At 39.2% G+C, this 18,905-nt stretch overlaps 1 protein-coding gene across 1 annotated transcript in view; it reads left to right on the forward strand.

Moving 5' to 3' along the window:
- Positions 1-18,905, forward strand: part of ITGA9 (integrin subunit alpha 9) — a 245,768-nt gene that overhangs the window by 117,507 nt on the left and 109,356 nt on the right. Inside the window, exon 17 of the mRNA XM_036406156.1 lies at positions 8,281-8,357. Coding sequence (XP_036262049.1) covers positions 8,281-8,357 — 77 coding nt within the window. The remainder of the gene's footprint in view (positions 1-8,280; positions 8,358-18,905) is intronic.

Consider the following 18,905-nt stretch of genomic DNA (forward strand, 5'->3'; position numbering starts at 1 on the left):
TGATGGAGAGCAGCTGTTCTGACAGCTTCCTCATCAGCCTAGGATGGATCCCATCTGGTCCCATAGACTTGTGAGTATCAAATGGCTCAGCACATCCCTGACTGCTTCCTTTTGGATTACAGGGGATCAATTCTGCTTCCTGTCTCTGTCTACCACCTTTGAGATCTGGTTGCCATGAGGATAACTGGCCTTACTGTTAAAGAATGATGAAAAGAAGGCGTTAGGTACCTCAGCTTTTTCCTCATCCTTGGTGACTACGATCCCCTCACATACAATAAAGAATGATTTTCATTGGCCCTCCTTTTGTTGTTCATGTATTTATAAAAACATTTCTATTATCTTTTACAGCAGTGGCCAGATTAAGTTCTAGCTGAGCTTTCACCTGTCTAATTTTCTTTCTACATGGTGTAACAACATTCATATACCCTGCCTGACTGCCACTTCTTCCAAAGGTCATAAACCCAAGTTCCAGTGAAAGCTCCATGTTCAGCCAGGCTGTTCTTCTTCCCCAGTTCATCTTTGGGCACATAGGGAGGGTGTTTTTCTAAACCTTTAAGACTTCCTTCTTAAAGTATGTCCAGCTTTCCTGAACTCCCTTCTTATTAAGGATTGTTTTCTAGGGGGCTCTCTGAACTACTGTCCTGAACAGGCCAAAGTCCAGCCTCCTGAAATCCAGGGTGGAGGTTTTGCTGACCCCTTCCTTACTTCACCAAGAATTGAATACTCCATTATGTCATGGTCACTGTGCCAAAGATGTCATCTGACCACCATATTTCCCACCAGCCCTTCTGTTTGTAAAAAGCACGTCTAGCAGAGTCCACCCCTTGCTAAGCTCGCTTACCAGTTGTGTCAGGAAGTTGTCTTCCACACACTCAAGAAACCTTCTAGACTGCCTCCTCTCCACTGTGTTGAGTTTCTAGCAGACATCCCACAAGTTAGTCTCCCACAAAAAGAAGGGCTAGCAATTGTGAAACATCAGCCAGAGGCTTACAGAATAGTTCATCCATCCTTTCATCCCAGCTCGGTTGTCTATAATAGACTCCTATCAGGATGTCTGTGTTGTTGGCCTTCCCCCTGATTCTTACCACAGGTACTCAATCTTGTCATCATTATCCTTGATAGACAGTTGAAAGACTGCTTAACATACAGAGCCACACCATCAACTCTTTTTCCCTGCCTCTCATAGAATCATAAAATCATCAAGGTTGGAAGAGACCTTTAAGATCAAGTCTAGCAATCAACCCAGTACTATCACTGCAACCGCTAAACCACTAAACAACATCAGTTTACTAAACAACACCAGTGCCAGATCCAGATCCAGAGGTGTTCTTAAACACCTCCAGGGATGGTGGCTCCATCAGAGCCCTGGGCAACCTTTTCCAATGCCTGACCACCCTTTTTCTAATATCTAATCTGAATTTCATCTCTCTCAGCTTAAGGACATTTCCACTGCAGGCACAGTAGAAGAGACTGGCCCCCACCACACTACAGCCTCCTTTCACATAGTTGTAGAGACCAGTGAGGTCCCTCCTGAGGCCCTCTTCTCAACAAACCCAGCCCCTCAGACATTCCTCATACTTTCCTCCACACTTTTTCCAGACCTTTCACAAGCCTTGTTGCCCTTCCTTGAAGATGCTCTAGCATTTCAACGTCCTTTTTAAAGTGACACACCCAGAACTGAACACAGTATTCGAGGTGTGGCCTCACCAGTGCCAAGTACAGGAGGGTGATCTCTGCCCTGGTCCTGCTGGCCACACTGTTCTTCATACAGGCCAGGATGCCATTGATTTTCTTGGCCACCTGGGCACACTGCTGGCTCATATTGAGCATCCTCTGGTCCCTTTCTGCTGAGCAGCTCTTGAGTCACTCTTCCCCAATCATGTAGTGCTGCATGGGCTTGCTGAAACACAAATGCAGGATCCAGCACTTCCCCTTACTGAACCTCATACTGTTTTCCTCAGCCCATTGATTGAGTCTGTCCCTGTCTGTCTGCAGAGAGCAGATCAACCCTCCCACCCAATTTGATGTGTCCTGCAAATTTACTGAGGGTGCACTCTATGCCCTCATCCAGATCACCAATAACTATTTTTAAAAGGACCAGCCCTAAAACTGAGCCCCAGGGAACACCACTAGTGACTGGCCACCAACTGAATTTAGCTTCATTCATCGTAAGTCTCTGGGTCCAGCTGTACAGACAGGTTTTTACCTATTGAAGATTCCACCTTCTGAAGTACTTGTAGCCGTGAATTGCAGCACTCCAGTCTTGTGAGTCATCCCACTTCACTTCCATGATGGCAACTACATCATAGCTTTCCCGCTGCACAATGGCCTCCAGCTTCTCTTGTTTGATATGATACTGTGTGCATTGGTGTAGGTGCATGTCAGCTGGGCTACTGATTTCACCCTCAATAGTGGTATGCTGCCCCTAGGTTCATCTCTAATGAGCCTGGTCTTATTCCCTTCCACCTTCAAACCTAGTGCTTTGATGATGTCCTTGTGGAGCTCAGGGAGCTTGATAGCTAACCTTTATCCCCTGCCCATGCAGTACCAGAACACTGGTTTCACTCCCCTACGATTCCTGCCTTTGTCATGTGTGTTCACTCTACCACTCAGTTAGGGGTATTGTGGAAATCATGTATTCTCATTTCAGCCAGCACATCTGATGAAATCCTGGAATGTTTTTCACATAATTATAATTTTTCACATAATAATAATTTCACATAATAATAATTGCTCTTCTAGTGGGAATTTAAATCAGCGACTTTGGCTCAGCAGCATATATAAATGGACAGTTTCCATGAGTTGTATAGTAAAGCATGGGATACCTCAAAAAACTCAGGTTATATTTCTTTTTCTATGGTCAATAGACATGTAGGTAATAGCTTTATTTTTCAGGCAACTTGAAGGTTTAAAATCAAAATAAATTCAGATCTAAAATTAAGCTCCTGTATCGATACTTAGGCACATTGATGTAATTGGTTTGTAAAGCTATAAACAGAAAATACTTCCTAGAAAAGTTAGTGAGAGTTGCTTACAGCTCAGCATTTGAAAACTGAATCATATATCCTGGTTTCTAAATAAGAGCCAGGATATATGGCTCAACTTCACCAGATAACATGTTTATAATCAGATCGCATCAATATCTAAAAACTAAAGAATTATTAGAATGACAAGCCCCCTTATTGAATTGGTTTTGTGTTACTAGCATGATCTAACTGCTAAGTCATCTCTTCACATACCGCAGGGTTGGTGACAATTTACTGGAAATCAGTGTAGAGACTGAAGTACTGTATTCTTATTCCTGATTATTTTGCATAGCGTAGGTATTTCTGCAGAAGCCCATGGCACAGTTTATGAAATTAAAGGAATGGATCCTCAAATACCAAAGGCCAGCTCTGCCATTTTTAAGGGACATCATCTCAACCTTTTGTAGACTGATGTGTGAGGAAGTTGCTAAATGTCTGATCTAGAGTGAATCACTGTTCTCTTACCCAGTCCATAAAATGACATGTTTTCAAGGGTACTTTTGAGAATTCTGTTTCTCTCCCTTCTCTTCAAATACTGATCTTCAGCTGTTGCTTTTCCTTTCTGTGAAAGCATAGGCAGAACTCTTATAAGAATAGTGCTGGAAACCTCTGTAACTCTTGATAGTTCCGTTTGGCTACAACCTGAAATTTACATGTGCTTTCCTGAATTTTGGTAGGTTGGATATTTTGAAAAGCTTTCCCCCCCTCTTAATTTATCGAAAGATGTTCAGTATTTTCTGTGGACTGGAGTGGTACAGAGAATACTTTATTTTTTATGTTTTCTGTTCTCTTCTCTACTTCCAGAAACGTAGGTTTGTTTAATTTTAGATAGCCATTGAAAGAAAGTGAAGCAGTTTAGTAAGCCTGGTATGAAATCATAGATCACCTTCCTCAGAGCACAGAACTCTGATCAGTAGGCTGAAGCCAGGTTCCTTCTTATTTCTTTTACCTCCTGTCAGCTTTCAGTAGAGTCCACTACCAGCAAGAAGGAAAAGGAGAATATCTACATGCCCAATACCCAGCAGCTTTATGCTTAGGATGGCTTAGGAGGCAGGAACTAGAGATTTATCCCTCTCCTACTTTCTCCTACATTTACCCCTGGCCTTTACCACAAAATGTGGAATTTGGTCCTTATGCTTCTCTTCAAGAGGCATAAAAGAAAAAACATACTTGCTCTGAGGCCCTGGTCTACCTATGTAGACATATTCCCTTCCTGATCAGCTCTAGATCTCTCCTTACTGTAGGTTTGATTGTGTACAGATGTGTATATTCACTTTTTATAATGAGTGTACTTTAATGTAGGCTTTTTGGCTTACCCTCTGGAGGACGTGGGTGCCATCCATCTTTCCTAACCCCTCAGGGAGATAGCTGTCGCATTACTGGACCCAAGGAGCATAATCTTTTTTACTTAGAAAAGTTGCCATGCAGACTTTGAGAAAACTGTGTTTGTCAGGAAGGTCTGGTGACTTGGTGGGAACTGCTCTGGAACAATTTCCCAAAGCTGCTGGGTTCTGTGCAGCAGTGGAGAAAGTGCAGAGAGAAATTGTGAATCCTGGAAATGCTGGGTTTTGTCTCTGGTTTGCTGAGCATCTGGTGATAGCAGGAAGTTGGAGAGACTCACTGAGAATGAACTTTACACTAATTTTGTGTTTATACAGTGATGATGTGTCTTAGAAGCATTGAGGTTATCCTGTTACTGGGCACACATACACCTATTTTTCTCGTGAAAATGCTAGACAACTATGTGGTGGCCTTGAGATAAGAGATGCAGCTGTGTTTCTCATGGCAATTTTTGCCCTGATCTCCACCCCTCACCTCGTACTCCTCATTTTTTCATGTATGTATTTCTTATGTAAGAAAGCTTCCTGGCCATCTCTATATATATTCAAATCTGTTAGGCACTTGGTACAATGTTAGTGGAATACCTCTTTACTTTGGGTAACAGTAACGGCAAAAATTATGAGCTGTTTCCACAGTTAGTTTCATCCTACTTCCTTTTTTCAATTGTGAATAACACATACAACCCACAAATTACCTTCTTCAACTATTTTAATATTTAAAGAACTCTATAAATCCTCAAAGCTGGTATTGTAAAGATGCAATCTTTTTAAAGATTGCTTGGAGTTAAAATTAGTGGTAATGCTGTAGTAGGCTCTGCACCATATCCCAGGAATGGACTCCTGTCTAACAACATGCAGTTAGGTACAGTTTCTAGCCCAAAGAAATTGCAGCTCAAGTAGACCATGTAAGGGCACAGTAACAATATACAAGTATTTTCACAAATGCTATGATGCCTTAAACTGTGTTTACTTCTTAATTGTTTGGGAGGAATTTAAACAGCCAGGAATTAGTCAACCGGAAAGGTAGGAGTATCAAAAGGGTAGGGAAGAAAAGGCTCATGTTAGCAGAGAAGAAAATGGAGGAAATAGACTGTGAGGAGCTGGAGGCTCAAGACTCTAGAAGACATATAAAAAGGGAAGGTGGAGTAGAGTCCAGGTAGACCAGGGAAATAGTGGAAAATAGCAAAACAGTTCACAGATGTTATTAACCTGGAACTGAGCTGCTGAATCAGTTGTGGCTGCATCCGTGCGTCCTAGAAGCCTGTTGGACTGGAAATCCTGACCAGCCAGCTGCTTTGAGGTGAGAGAGCTCCCCCAAACCTGAACACGTTTAAGATTCTCCACAGAAGCAAATGATTCACTCCTACACAGCTACAGATCTTGGAACTCAACATCCTTAATTTCTTTCTCCCAACCCAGTGTTGTGTAGAAACCTGAGTATCTATGACAAGGAAACACTCCCAACGTATTTCAAAGTAGCTCACTCTCTAGTACATGATATGCTGGAAGAGATACATTCTCAGCGATTTTAGAAAATGAAGTATTTGTTCATTCTTTCTGAGTAACGGTAACTACAGATTTAGTAAGAAAATTCCAGGATTATTAAATAGTTGCTTAAATGTACTTACAGTATTTTATACTTTGAAAAGTACAGATAATTTTTTTGATTGATGTGTTCACTTTGCCAAGATTTCTGCAATTCAAACAGAGAAACTGACAGGCTAGAATTTTTTTACCGTTTACTATTCTTTCTCCTCTGAGGGTTACCAGCAGTCTTTCCTATGTGAAACTACTACAGTGTTTTGAGGATCAATTCTGAGGGCTTTTGAAACTATACCTCTGAAATGTGCCATGTTTGAGAGGGAAGCCTAGTGCCAGTTCCTGTCTCATGATTTATTCTTGTCCTTTGATTGTGGCAGTCTTTATTAAGGACGAAGGGTAAGTTCAGTTTTGTTTCTAAATGCCCAAAGAATTTCACTTCTGAGATTCTGATAAAGCAAAAGGTAGGGAAGAAAAATGAAAGATCAAAGTAAATAGCCCGGATCAGGTGGCCACCTTCCACCTTTCTTCTTTTGAAACACCGTACAACCTACAGCACAGTTTGATATCTGTTATCAAACTGATACCTTAAAGAACTTAGAAATAAAACAATACACTTTCAAGACAATATTAATAAAGGAGGTAATATAAAGGCTGATCTTCATTGGAGGCCTCCAGGAACAGATATAGAAAATGCCCACCCCTACACAGGGTAAAAACAGTTTTAGAGGTTAACAAATTAGCATAACTAACAAAAATCTCCAGTTAGAGACAGAAGTGGTAAGGTAGTTACCACTTAGTTCAACTCTTTTCTAAATCCCCCCCACCCTTAGATAGGAACTAAACTTTTTTATGAAAATGTGTCTTGAAGAGCTGGTTTCAAACTTGGCTCCTAGGAAGAACCAAGACAGGCTAGGGGCCCGGACACCCCAGCTTGGAGCATCTGGAATGTATTTTGTCCTTCTGCCTGTCAGGGAAAAAGGTAGGGAAAAGTACTGGAGCTAGCTAGGAACTATATAACTATACAACAATAGTTGTATATTAAACTATTAATATATTTTAAGGAAATATAAAAGCAAAAAGGCAAAATTCATTTGGGCATCACAACAATTAACTTCATAAACATCCACTCCTTTTTGGTGAGCTCACACAGCATAGAAAAAGGAGAACAAACTGTCTGCTTAGTCAAGAACCTTCCTGGAAAGCAAAGGACTAGAAGTGTCTATTCCCTCTGGGCTTAAGATTCAAGTCTTTTTCCAGTCCTGATATAGTTGGGGCAGAGCTCTTAAAAATGTACTAACTCAGTATGGTTGGCATTTTTTTGCCTTCTCAGTCTCTCCAACCCAATCTGACCATTACATCTATCCTGCACAGATTTTCCCCGTCCTTGTGTTTATGATTGAAATATATTTACTTTGGTAATAACAGTCATGAAGCCTGTAGAAATGAACATTCATTTTAAAGGAAGAGATAAGTGGATTGTCAGGTTTCCTAGCTGAACAGTGTTGGCAACATTCATATTGGGTATTTGAATATTTGGTAGGCTGAAGAGCATTATACCTCTGTAAGAATGAGTCTTCCAGCCTGAAAAGCCTAGCCCTATGTTTAGAAAGGTATTGGTCTGTGGTCTAAACGGCAGGGGAAAGTAACAATGAAAGTAACAATGATCTAAATGGCATATTGGTTTCTTCGATGCAAGGAGCATGTTCCTGTTGTCTTCTTTCACTTTCTGTTGGCTGTCTCATTTAGCCATGGTAAACTACTGCTGCTTAAATAGTATGCCCATATGCTGTCCTTTCATAGTTCCTAGCTTTATCAATTTGCTATATTACCTCAGTATTACCAGAGTTCACAAGGTTGACAATGGTTCCATTATTTGAGACTATCGCTGATACATAACAGTCTTTGTAATTTTCTACTGCTTGCATGATGGCAGAAATGTTTTCTGCCATATATTGAATCTAGGGAAAATGTTTTCTGTATGAGTTCCTTACTTGCAATCCTTAGGACTGAAAATAGTTTCATAAATACTTCATATTCTGTTTCATTTTTTATCTACATAGCTGGGGAGTACAAGAATGCCAGAAATATAATATTAGCAGTTACTTCTGTAAGATGAGAAGAGAGAATGGATTGAGGAAAACCTCTGAGAGAGAGTCTGGATTTGATGAAACTTCTTGTTCAGTTAGAAGATAATAAAACCAGTTCTGACAAAGATAAGATTTGCCTCAACTTGAATTTCTTTAACACTCACACCATATATCCCTATATCCCAGATTTTGGTCTTGGTTTTATTTCGCCAAAGCATGTTCCTTCTTTGAATTTTGATCTTACTCTTTTCATGTTTTACCAGTTCTTTCCTCTGTTTTTCACAGACTGTTTTTGAGAGGAACTGTCAATCTGATGACTGTGCTGCTGATTTGAAACTTCAGGGTAAATTATTGCTATCTAGGTGAGTAGGTGAACTTTTATTTTCTTTCTTGCACAGTAGTATGCCATTCATTTTATGTGGAATGCCATTGGAAAGTCAAAATACAAACAGAGATGTTTTAGATCCAGACTAGAAAGATGGTGACAGTGATGTCCCCTTTAGTGCAGAAGGTCTTGAGATGTTCACAGAATCTGAATTCTTGTGGTGGTAGGCTCTGGTCACATAAAGTGCAAGACACCTTCACTTTAACAGTCACAATGGACAAAAATAAAGAAAATAAATAGATAGCAGAGAGAGACAAAGAAAGTAAAGATGCATGCTCAAATCAAATACCAACGTGGAACACGTAATTTTTCAAAAACAATAGAATACTGTTCATGACATGGTAGGAGTAAAACTGCCTGCAGAAAAGTTCTGTCACACGTAAGGTTTCAAAAAACCCCTCTGAACATGGCAAATTATCTTCAAACTACTGTTTTTGTTTCTCAGCTTGCAGTTTTGCAAACTCTTCTAAATACTCCTCCTTTCAAATTCTTCTTGTTACAACTTGGGGATGACTGTCTGATTTCAGTTTCTTCTGGGATAATAAAACTTATCAAATAGAGCAGAGTTGAAGTTCATGTTCTGTCTCTTGTGACTGGTGTTATGATTAAGGTGTGGTGGTTGGCTCACACAAATGAGGAGTTGTTGAGTGTGGTTGGGAGAGGTTCTGTTGGGGTTGGCGGTTCTTTCAACATATACGTTTGTTGTTCCAGTGTGGTATTGAACCCTTTTCTGTTCTCCCTTGAATCCTCCTTGCCCTGTGAGGTGGCTGCCGGGCAGCTCTGGCTGACAGGACTGCAGGGGCACGTGGGGGAGGGCGCGTGCTTGCCCCTGGTGGGAGATGGTAGGGAGCGGGGGAACACTTGCGGCTGGAAGGCCTGGCAGGGTAGCATTGCACCACCAATCAAGATGCAAGAAGAGCTCCACCAATGAAAGGCATGGGAGGACATATAAGGACTGCTCATAAATATTAATGAAGCTGATGCAATCTTGAGTATATAAAAGGCAGAGACACTGCTTTGTAAGCTGAGCTTCTGGTGAACAGGAGTAGTCTTGCTATGCTCCCAGCACTGTTTTCCCCCTTTGCTTTTTAATTTGAACAGGTCCTAATTAAATTTTCTTTACTCATTCCTGCCTGAGGTGTGAGTCATTTATAATACTGGTGATCCTAGGAAAAAGCCTATTGTTTTGCCTGGACTCAATTTGGGGATAAATCAGACTAAAAGTGAGCATCACATGACTTCTGTTTCCTTTTTTTTTTCCCCCCAGTATTTTTAAAGATAGAAATGCTGATGAGAGTTATTCAGTTGTGTGCTAGAGATTTTGCTATTTGATGGAGAATCTGTGAAGTGCTTTGCTTTCAGGTCAGGAGAGTGAAAGACAAAACAGAAACAACCCAAACAAAACAACAAAAATAGAAGAAATACTAGTTACATACATGTTTAATATAGATCTACAGCATGCTGTAGCAGCACTTGGAGACAAAACTGAACCAGAGTCAAGTCTGAGAAGTTCTGGACTTTTCCAAACAGGCTTGAAATCCACATGAATGTTTTGGGGGGTTGGCTAGGAGCAGGTTAGGTTACAGGCTACAAAGTCCAAGGTTTGGCTGCAGTTAGTCTGGATATTTGACTCAATTTTTGTGTTGAGCAAAATCTGTTGAGAGCTAGATAGGTGTCTGTGTGGATTAGAGAACCTAGTGAAGGATTTTGTGCCACATTTGAGGAATAAATGGCAAGGGACAAATCCTAAAACTTGTCAGTCAGTGTATAGTAATCACGACAGTAAGAGCTGCAGTTGGGATTGGACCATTAGGCTGTTTATTTTTACAGCTGTTATTTGTGTTATCTTGGTAATTTACAAGTCCCACCTGTCATAAGAGCTTAGGATATTCAAAAACAGTTTCTACATTTGTATAGCAGAATATTCAACAAATGCTCTCAAATTTGCTCTATTCAGTTACAACCTGAAGTCCTTTTTGAAATTAACAGGATGTTGTCAAATCTTTGCACAGTAGGGGCTTTCTTTAGCCCTTTAGCTAAAGGGCTCTGTAAGCTTCAGTTATTAAGAAATAGCACAATAAATGTCTCTTACAAAAACATATTCTTGTTATTATTGCATATAAAATTACCAAGAAACATGCTATGGATTCTGATTTTAAACAAGTGCTGTCTTGAATTTTTCCAGCCCCATGTGTTTCATGCAAAATAATCCCATTACAATTTTTCCACATTATTCTTGATCATGGTAAGTGTGTGCAGAAAGCAAATTTTTTTTTTAAGGAGCAAAAAACATGACTCATTTATTACTATCTGCACAAAACATTTGACTTCACTGTTAGCAAGGTTATGTTAATACCTTTGTCTAAATAATCACCTAAATTTGGTGGACTTATTCTCAGAAAGGATGCAATTAATGCTGCACAGATACACTGAATTGAAATAAACAGGATGTTTATAGGAAGGCAGTGGTAAGTTTTATCTCTCAGGTCTGCTGCAGCTTTTTGAAAATGTCTCTGGACCTGTGGATAGGGTGGTTTGGTTAAGACCGTCTGCTTTGGCTGGCAAAAGACTTTCTCACCAAGAAAATAAGTTGCCCAGATCTGAGAGGAATGGTGCCCTGAGTACTACTACCTAATTAAAAGATAGTCAACAGAGAAAAAGTATAAAGAGTTGGTTTTGGTGGTGGAGAAAGCTGTGCAAGTGCTAGTGGTATTCAGCATATTCACAAATTATATGGGAAATAATCAGCAAGAATTGAAGAGCAAGATGATAACATTTGCTAATCCTATTAAACTATTCAGAGCAATGAAAGTAACAAGCAAGGAGGTATGCTTTCATGAAGTGTGTGATTAATCTATGGATTTTACTGTTTAGGATACTGTAAATGCTGAGACTGTATATAGTAGTGAAATGGCAAATATAAATTCTGAAAGCTGCAGAAATATATCAGCAAAATGCCACTCTGTACTTGTCTTGTTCTTCCATCGTGATCTTGCTTTTAGACATAGTTGGACACAGGGCTCTCTGCTACATAAACTGGCTGTCCTTACATACTTTTCTTAAAATTGTAGCATGTTAGAGCCAAAAGCTGTTAAGAGTTCAAACTATACCTTGCTGTATATGGCAAGGTATCATTTTGTTCATCACTATATATCCTTTCAAATGTGTGCTGGTTACAGCATATATGTGCACAGGAAGTTAGCTCAGATTACATTATCATCAAGAGAATTGTTTGCATTCTTATGAGCTCAGGAACTGCACAAGCTACTGATACAGAGTTCACCCATGATGCATTTGAATCATTAGAATTACCCAGTTAAAAGATGGCTTCCAGCTCTGAAGATACGAAACCCCAGCCTGTAACCAAGCACAGCCACTCCCTCACTCTTCCTCCAGAGGGACTGGGGTAGAAAATCATAAGGGTAGAAGCTAGAAAACCTCTGGGTTGAGATAAAGACAGTTTCTTACAGGAAGCAAAATGTGTGCACACAAACAAAGAAAACTAAGGAATTAAGTCACCATTTCCCATGGGCAAGCAGGTGTTCAGCCATCTCCAGTGGAGCAGGGCCATCACACATAATGTTGACTTGGGAAGACAAATGCTGTCACTCCAAATATCTCCCCTCCTCCCTTCTTCCCCTCACTTTATATATTGAGCATAATGTTATATGGCATCATCAGCTGGGGTCACCTACCCTACCTGTGTCTCCTCGCAACCTCCCATGCCACCCCTTGATTCCTTGCCAGCGTGGCAGTATGAAAAGCAGAAAAGGCCTTGGCTCTGTATAAGTCTGGCTCAGCAATAACAAAAAGATCTCTGTATTATCAACTCTGTGTTCTGCACAAATAAAAAACATATATAAATATAAATAAATATAAATAGTGCTGCTGGGCAAACTGAAACCCTTCACTGTGAATTCATACAAGAGGACAGGATAGGACTGTTTGGAAGCAGGGGATGATAAAAAAATGTTAAAGCCTTCTAATTTTATCTGGAAGTTTTTGCAAAGATGTAGGAAGCTAGAGATGGGATGTATTCTTCTTTTGAATGTTTCTGTTACAGTGAAAGGAGTCCTTGGGGACTTGAGTTGAAGACCAGGGTTACATGCTGTATTGGATTGAAGAAGAGTTAAGATGCATTTATTCTGGAAAGAAAAAAGGTTTGTTTTCAGTTAACAGATAAATCTCTTTAAGGCATGTGCACCTTCATTAGCATCAGTTTGCATGCAAATCCATCCCAGCTTCCTGAAGGGATTGCTGGACTAAGAAGCCAGCAATCTTGTTGCTTGTGACAGATGGTAAGCAGGGTAAAGGTCATGAACTGTGGCTTGGCTGGTTGAGACCAGAGATTGGGAGAAACCTTCTTGTATAGGCAGTTCATGCTGCTCAGGAATAAGATGTGCTGAGATGGTGTGCTTTGCCATCCTGGGTTTTAGGACTAGTTTGGATAAGGTCCCTGCTGACCTCATTTGTTGCTGTGTTGAGTTGTGTGTTGAGGAGGATCAGAATGGATTTTCTGACCTTTAGAAATCCCAACCATCTTTTCTGTAGTGTTCTGACTTATCTTGAGGTAAATCCTCTCTGTAATGTAAGCAAAGCTTCTTCAACAAAATCAGCCTTTCTTCAATGTGGAAACATCTGAGTAGAGAGGGTTATGGGCATGCTCCAGCATAGTGGCTGGAAACTTGCTGGTGGAACTCCATGCCTCCCACTGATGCCATGTCTGCCAGCAAGAACAAGCAGCTTCACAAAAGGGGAAGACTGGACCTGGCAAAGCAAACTGTGAGGATTGAACTCCCTATGGTGGATGTTATGAGCTAGTCTGTAGGAACAGCTACAGTGGTGTGTGCTAGTATTGCTACAAATGTTCTTTCTAGTGGTTGGCCTGGATTTTCTCATAGGAGTATGAGTGTTGCTAGCCTGAAACTACAGATGGCAATTAAGAATAAGGAAAAAGTAGCCATGGAGTGTGCTGGGGACTTGATGAAGGCAGTGTTAGGAGAAACTGAAGGAGCAGAAGAGAGGCATTTCATCTTTCCAGTCATGACTGTTCTCAAATCATTTTTTCTGAAGAATAAATATATGAAATTTTGGCAGCATGGCACAGAAGCATGATTCATTGCTTCCCCTTCAACAATTCTCCAGTGTTGAGTCTTGCAGCTGCCATAGGAAATGGCAAAATCTGGTGTTATCCATGCAGTTATACCCTGTGGATAGTGGTATTAGTGATTTCTAAAGGAAGATACTTAAAAGTGTTTTAGTGTAAAAATATATGTATTTATTGTGTATGGGTAACTTTAATGACGCAACCTGAAACTGTAAGAGAAATAGGAATAGAATATTTTGCAGTAAACTTTGGTTTTTTTGACCATAACTTGGTCCAGGTTTCCTCTCTAGCAATTCACTGCAGAAAAACAAAATGTTATGTTAGTTATTATTGTCAAATATTTTTTAGTCTTAAAAACATATTTATTACCTATCATTTGACTTTAATGCCTCTTTCTGTTCTCTCAGCACAATAAATGTCTTTTCTATCATGTTTCTGCAGCAACTAGCACATTTTTATTGACCCTCTTGTAGATGCTTATTTAGATGCTGAGCTGTGTCTGTTTCCTCAAGATGTGCTGAGGCGAACTCTGAAGTAGGTGTTTCCCAGAGGTTTATATCTCCCTAGCCTTTAAAATCTTGTATCCATTAATTTGGTACTTTATGTGGGAGAAAAGCTCTCTGGTCTTTTAAGAAGAACCTGAAATTGCTGAGGAAGGTGTTGTCTGACATACCAATGCAGTTTCAGCTCCTGATCTGATGCATGTCCATCTGACTGGCTCTGCAAAGGCCAGTTATCTAGTCTTTTTAGGATGTAATAGGAATCAGGTGAAAAGTGCTAAGACATTTGAGGAACAGTGAGGGTGTTTGTTTGAAAAAATGGACTTTCCTCCACTGTAAGAAACAAGCTAGCTAAAAAGACCAGAGCAGAATGTGTGGTTGCTTGCATGTGAGATACAGCTAAGGAGAAAATCCTGTATGGCTGTGTATATATACTGACAACCTGTGTGTTGCAATGAATAGAGCAGCTTTACCAAAAACAAACAGCACAAGAAGAAAGAAAGATGATGTGAATGTTGTGTAGCTGCTGTCTTACAGCACAAGCTGTGTGTGTGATAGGTAAATCAGATTGTAAGCATAGGACTATGAGCCCCCATGGATAGAAAATACTGCAATAAATATTGCTATTCCTAAGAGGGTTCCAAGAGGAAGTCGCTCTTTCATACATTTATTTGACATGAGGTTACCTTTAATCCATCATTAGAACAAAACTGCTTATCCATCCGAGTGCTTCTGACTGATGTTTGGCTATTAGGAAGTAGCAGCTTGATTTCATGTTGGTTTAGAGCTTCTTCAAAGGCCACCATTCATTAGGCTTAAATTTATGTTCCTCTCCTACAGACTGGCTTGGGTGGGTTCTGTGTATACTGCTTAAAATTGGGGATTTTTTTGGAAATGTGTAATTGGAAGCAAAAGTCATAGGAAGCCAAAGCAGTGACAGGTGCATTTTGCAGAAATTTCCAAGTTTTTCCTATTTATGACTTTAATTGAGTTGAAGTGAACACTTTCAAAAGTTCTCTTATAAAATGGGATTTTTGAGAAATGTCCTTTTCCAATTAAAAGGTCAAGTTTGTGGATTGGGCTGTTTTTCCTTCCATTTGTTCCTCTGAAATTAGCCAGAGAACGGACAAAATTCCAGTCTGTCAAAAACTTCCTCAATTAAAATGTTTCCATTTTAATGAAATAATTATTTATGAAGAAAAAGTATTTTCCAGTATTATCTAGTCAGTTCCTCAGAAGACTGGTTTTGCTTTTTTTCCATATATATTCCTACTCTGACTTACTAGAGGATTGACATTTTTTATGCTAACACTTCTTTTATTTCTGTGACCTCTTTTGTCTTATGCATGGCTCTGTATATGATAAGCAGGTAAATGATTTAATGTGATGTTTTTGGATGTAATATTGAAGTACTTAACCCAAGCTTGTCTGAAAAGACAAAGGAGTGTGTGCATGACTTCCAGACTTTGAGCTTACAACTCTATTGAAGTTTATAAGCATATTATTTGTATTATTGAAGAGTGAGTAATTTCATGTGAGAGCTACAGCTGGTCTATAGCTGCAGAGATAATTTGGCATAACAGACACCAGCTCAACCAGCCTAGTTCATTAGATAATGGAAGTAAACTAAGTCCCCAGGTGTGTTACTGATAGGCCGGATTCAAGTTCAAACAGAGGGCCTCAGCCAATCCCTTTGAACCATGAATGCACCCATATAATTGGCCAGTGAGCTGGGCAGAGTTAAGACCTTTAATCAGTCATAGATGTAAGAGTAGGAAATTCAAAGCCCCTATAAAAGAGGATGCCCTTCAATAAATGTTGGCTCTTGCTGCATAAACCCGGTGTGTCTTGTCACGTTTCTGTCTCCGAAACTGCAACGATTTCACATAGGAACTATCCATGCAACTGCAAAACTGATTGTTTGCAAGTTCTGTGTATAGATCCAGGGATGAATATGCTCATGGACCTATTAAAATCAGCAGAAGGACTCCCTCTGGTTCAGTAGGCACATTATCAGATATTAGGTACGTGATTTGAAAAATGTGCTACAGAAGTTTCGTATCGACTTGTCAAATTATTACAGAACCTGAATGGAAAGAATCCAGAAATCATAGATAAAAAATGTGTTATTTGGTTTATATTTGTGTGTGGGGCTGCTACCTCTCAGTTTTGCACTGAGATATCAAATGAATCCCCAGATCAACTGAGGATTTCAGCTTTTCAATGGCCCTTGAGGTTTAAGTACTTGCAAAAACTCCTCCTGAAGTTCAACTAACCCTGAAGACTGCAATTAAAAAAAAACCAACCAAACAGAAGAAAGGTATGATGTAAAAAGAGTCTGTGGAGACAAAATTAATATTTAATTATCCTAGTAACTACAAAAACCAAGTGCAGTGCTGGTTGGTGAAGGTAGAAATCTGTTTGGATGTGTCACAGCAACACTGTTGATTTACACCTTTTATTGATTTAGGAGCAAAAGGTGGGGTTCTTTATTTTCGTCTGATGGAGTTGGAGGACAGATTGGACTTCAGTTGTTTGAAGTCTTTTTTTACCCATTTGCAGTCTAATTGACTATAGTTGTACCTTCCACTGTCTATAGTTGTACCTTCCACAGTCTATTCCACTGTCTATGATGATTTATCTGTGTAGGTGCTAATTTGCTATAAGGAAAGAAAGGTTCCCAATACAAAAGGCAAAGTCAGTGACCCAGATAATAGGGTAAGTGTGACCCTGCCACATTCTTTGCCCTATGTATGATCTGCACAGACTGAGAGTAAGTGCTGAATGCCTTCTCACTTTTAAAAAAAAAATCACCCTGTTGAAATAGAGAAATTAAATACGAAATAGAGAAAATGTCCCTGCACACCATTTGGAATGCAGATTATGCGTCCACTGACCCATGCTAATAAAAAGCAACATCTTGAGGGGTAGAGAAATGAAGATTGCAGATCTTTTCAGTTTGTCTTCTCAGATGGTCTTTCTTCCCTCACTGACCATAATGCAATGATATGGTGTGGACATTGACAATTAGAGCATTAAAGCATGAAAAAAAGGTACTTGTTTTATCCTGCAATTGGCTTTCCTTTTCTTAATCACTTAAGACATAAATTAAATATCTATTTACATTTGATGTGTACTACAATTGTCAGTGAATTTAAAGTTATGGCAGAAATTTGGAGCCTGATTTTTAGAATTGCTTGTTAGTTGCAAGTTTGGATCATGTGAATGAAAGCTGGAAGTACTTAGTACTTCTGAATTTAAAACTTTTTTTTTCTTTCCATGCAGACATTGATAACTTGACATCTTCAGGCATCTGTATGTATGTGTATACAAATATGTTTGCATATATATAATAAATACATACATCTACAGTCTGCCCAGAACTTTTTCAGTTAATTTTTTGGGTGTAGTACCTAATTTAACAAGGTGGTGGTATTCTATCCAATTAACTGTTTATTTCTTGATATTTTCTGACTTACTTTCTTTCTCTACTTTTCTTTTTTCCATTTTTTGTTTGTTTGGTTGGTTGGTTTTGTTTTGATTTTTGTTCTGGTTTTTGTGGTTTGTTTTTTTTTTGCTTGGTTTGTTTTTGTTTGGGGTTGTTTGTTTGTTTGTTTGTTTTAGCCTTTCTTCCTTTATGTGAGCGAGGTTACAAGGATCCTGTTGAGAATGTTGGCAGTTTTGTAGTTCTCATATATGAAAATATAAACAAAAAGTTATTCCTTGGTTGGGTTTCCTAAGTTGTTTGATAAACCTTGTTGAGATGAAAGGGTAACTAGTTTGTTTTCTTGTTTCTGAAGGGTGACAACAAATTCTTTAGTTGACATATTTTGACTTGGCAGCTAGGGTGCTTAATGTGTGGCAGGTGCTGGAGAAGGATGGCACCAGGCTGGCAATAGAGCTGTTCCAGCACCCCAGCAGGCTTCTGCACTTGTGACATTACTCTCAAGCAGCCAACAGGGCTTGGAAGCTCCCCTGTAAATGGGAGTTCACTGCAAGTGAACTGATGCAAGTGGAACTGATGCATTCCAGATGCACCAGTACACAAATTCAATGACTCAGAAAGCTGATCTTTTAAAATAGGACTTACAGCATCATCTTATGGGACATACAGGCTTTCAGAGGGTGAACTGAACTCACCTGCCAGCCTAAAATCAGTGAGATTTTTTTGAGTTTATTAGTGTGTGAATTTTGTATAGGAGCATCAACAGAGTGCTTTTAAAAGTGGTTTTTTTCTTTGTTGAGAGAAATGTCTCTGCTGAGATAATTTTTATATGATAGACTTGGAACAACAAAGTGGTTGCTTTAGAAAGGAGTCACAAAACCCACTGGTATTAATTTTTGAATTATTTTTTGTGGGGTCAGTTTTAAGTATGATTTTATTATGAGAATTTTAAATTATTCATTAGGAAGGAGAGTATTCTCAATTGTCTTCACTTTATGTTAAATCTCAAAGTTCTGCTACTACCAATTCAGAGAACATTCTGTAGTGTACATTACATTTAATATCAACTCTACATAAGATAAAGAGCTTGTAATGTTCCTTTGCTTACTGGAGCAATACTTCCAGATTCTACTAATGAGTATAACAGATGCTGATTAAGTTTTGAAGTGATTGCAAGAAGTGAGATTATAAAGTTCACGAGAAATAATTCACAGTATTAAATGCTTGGGCTTTTTTTTTGCTTACAAGCATGCACTTTTGATTATTAGAAAATCCCAGCAGATTGCTTAGCATCTTCATAATTTGTTTGTTTGTCAACAGTAATTGCTGAAATTGGTGCCAAAAGGTTAAATACTTTCAAGTATTTCCCTATACATGAGCCATTAATTTGGTACATTGAGCAACAACTCAAATTAGTTTTGCAGTCAATCCTGTACTACATACACTTTTGCAAATCCTTATTTGCACTGATAA

Source organism: Molothrus ater, chromosome 1, assembly GCF_012460135.2.
Source record: "Molothrus ater isolate BHLD 08-10-18 breed brown headed cowbird chromosome 1, BPBGC_Mater_1.1, whole genome shotgun sequence".
NCBI classification, from domain to species: domain Eukaryota; kingdom Metazoa; phylum Chordata; class Aves; order Passeriformes; family Icteridae; genus Molothrus; species Molothrus ater.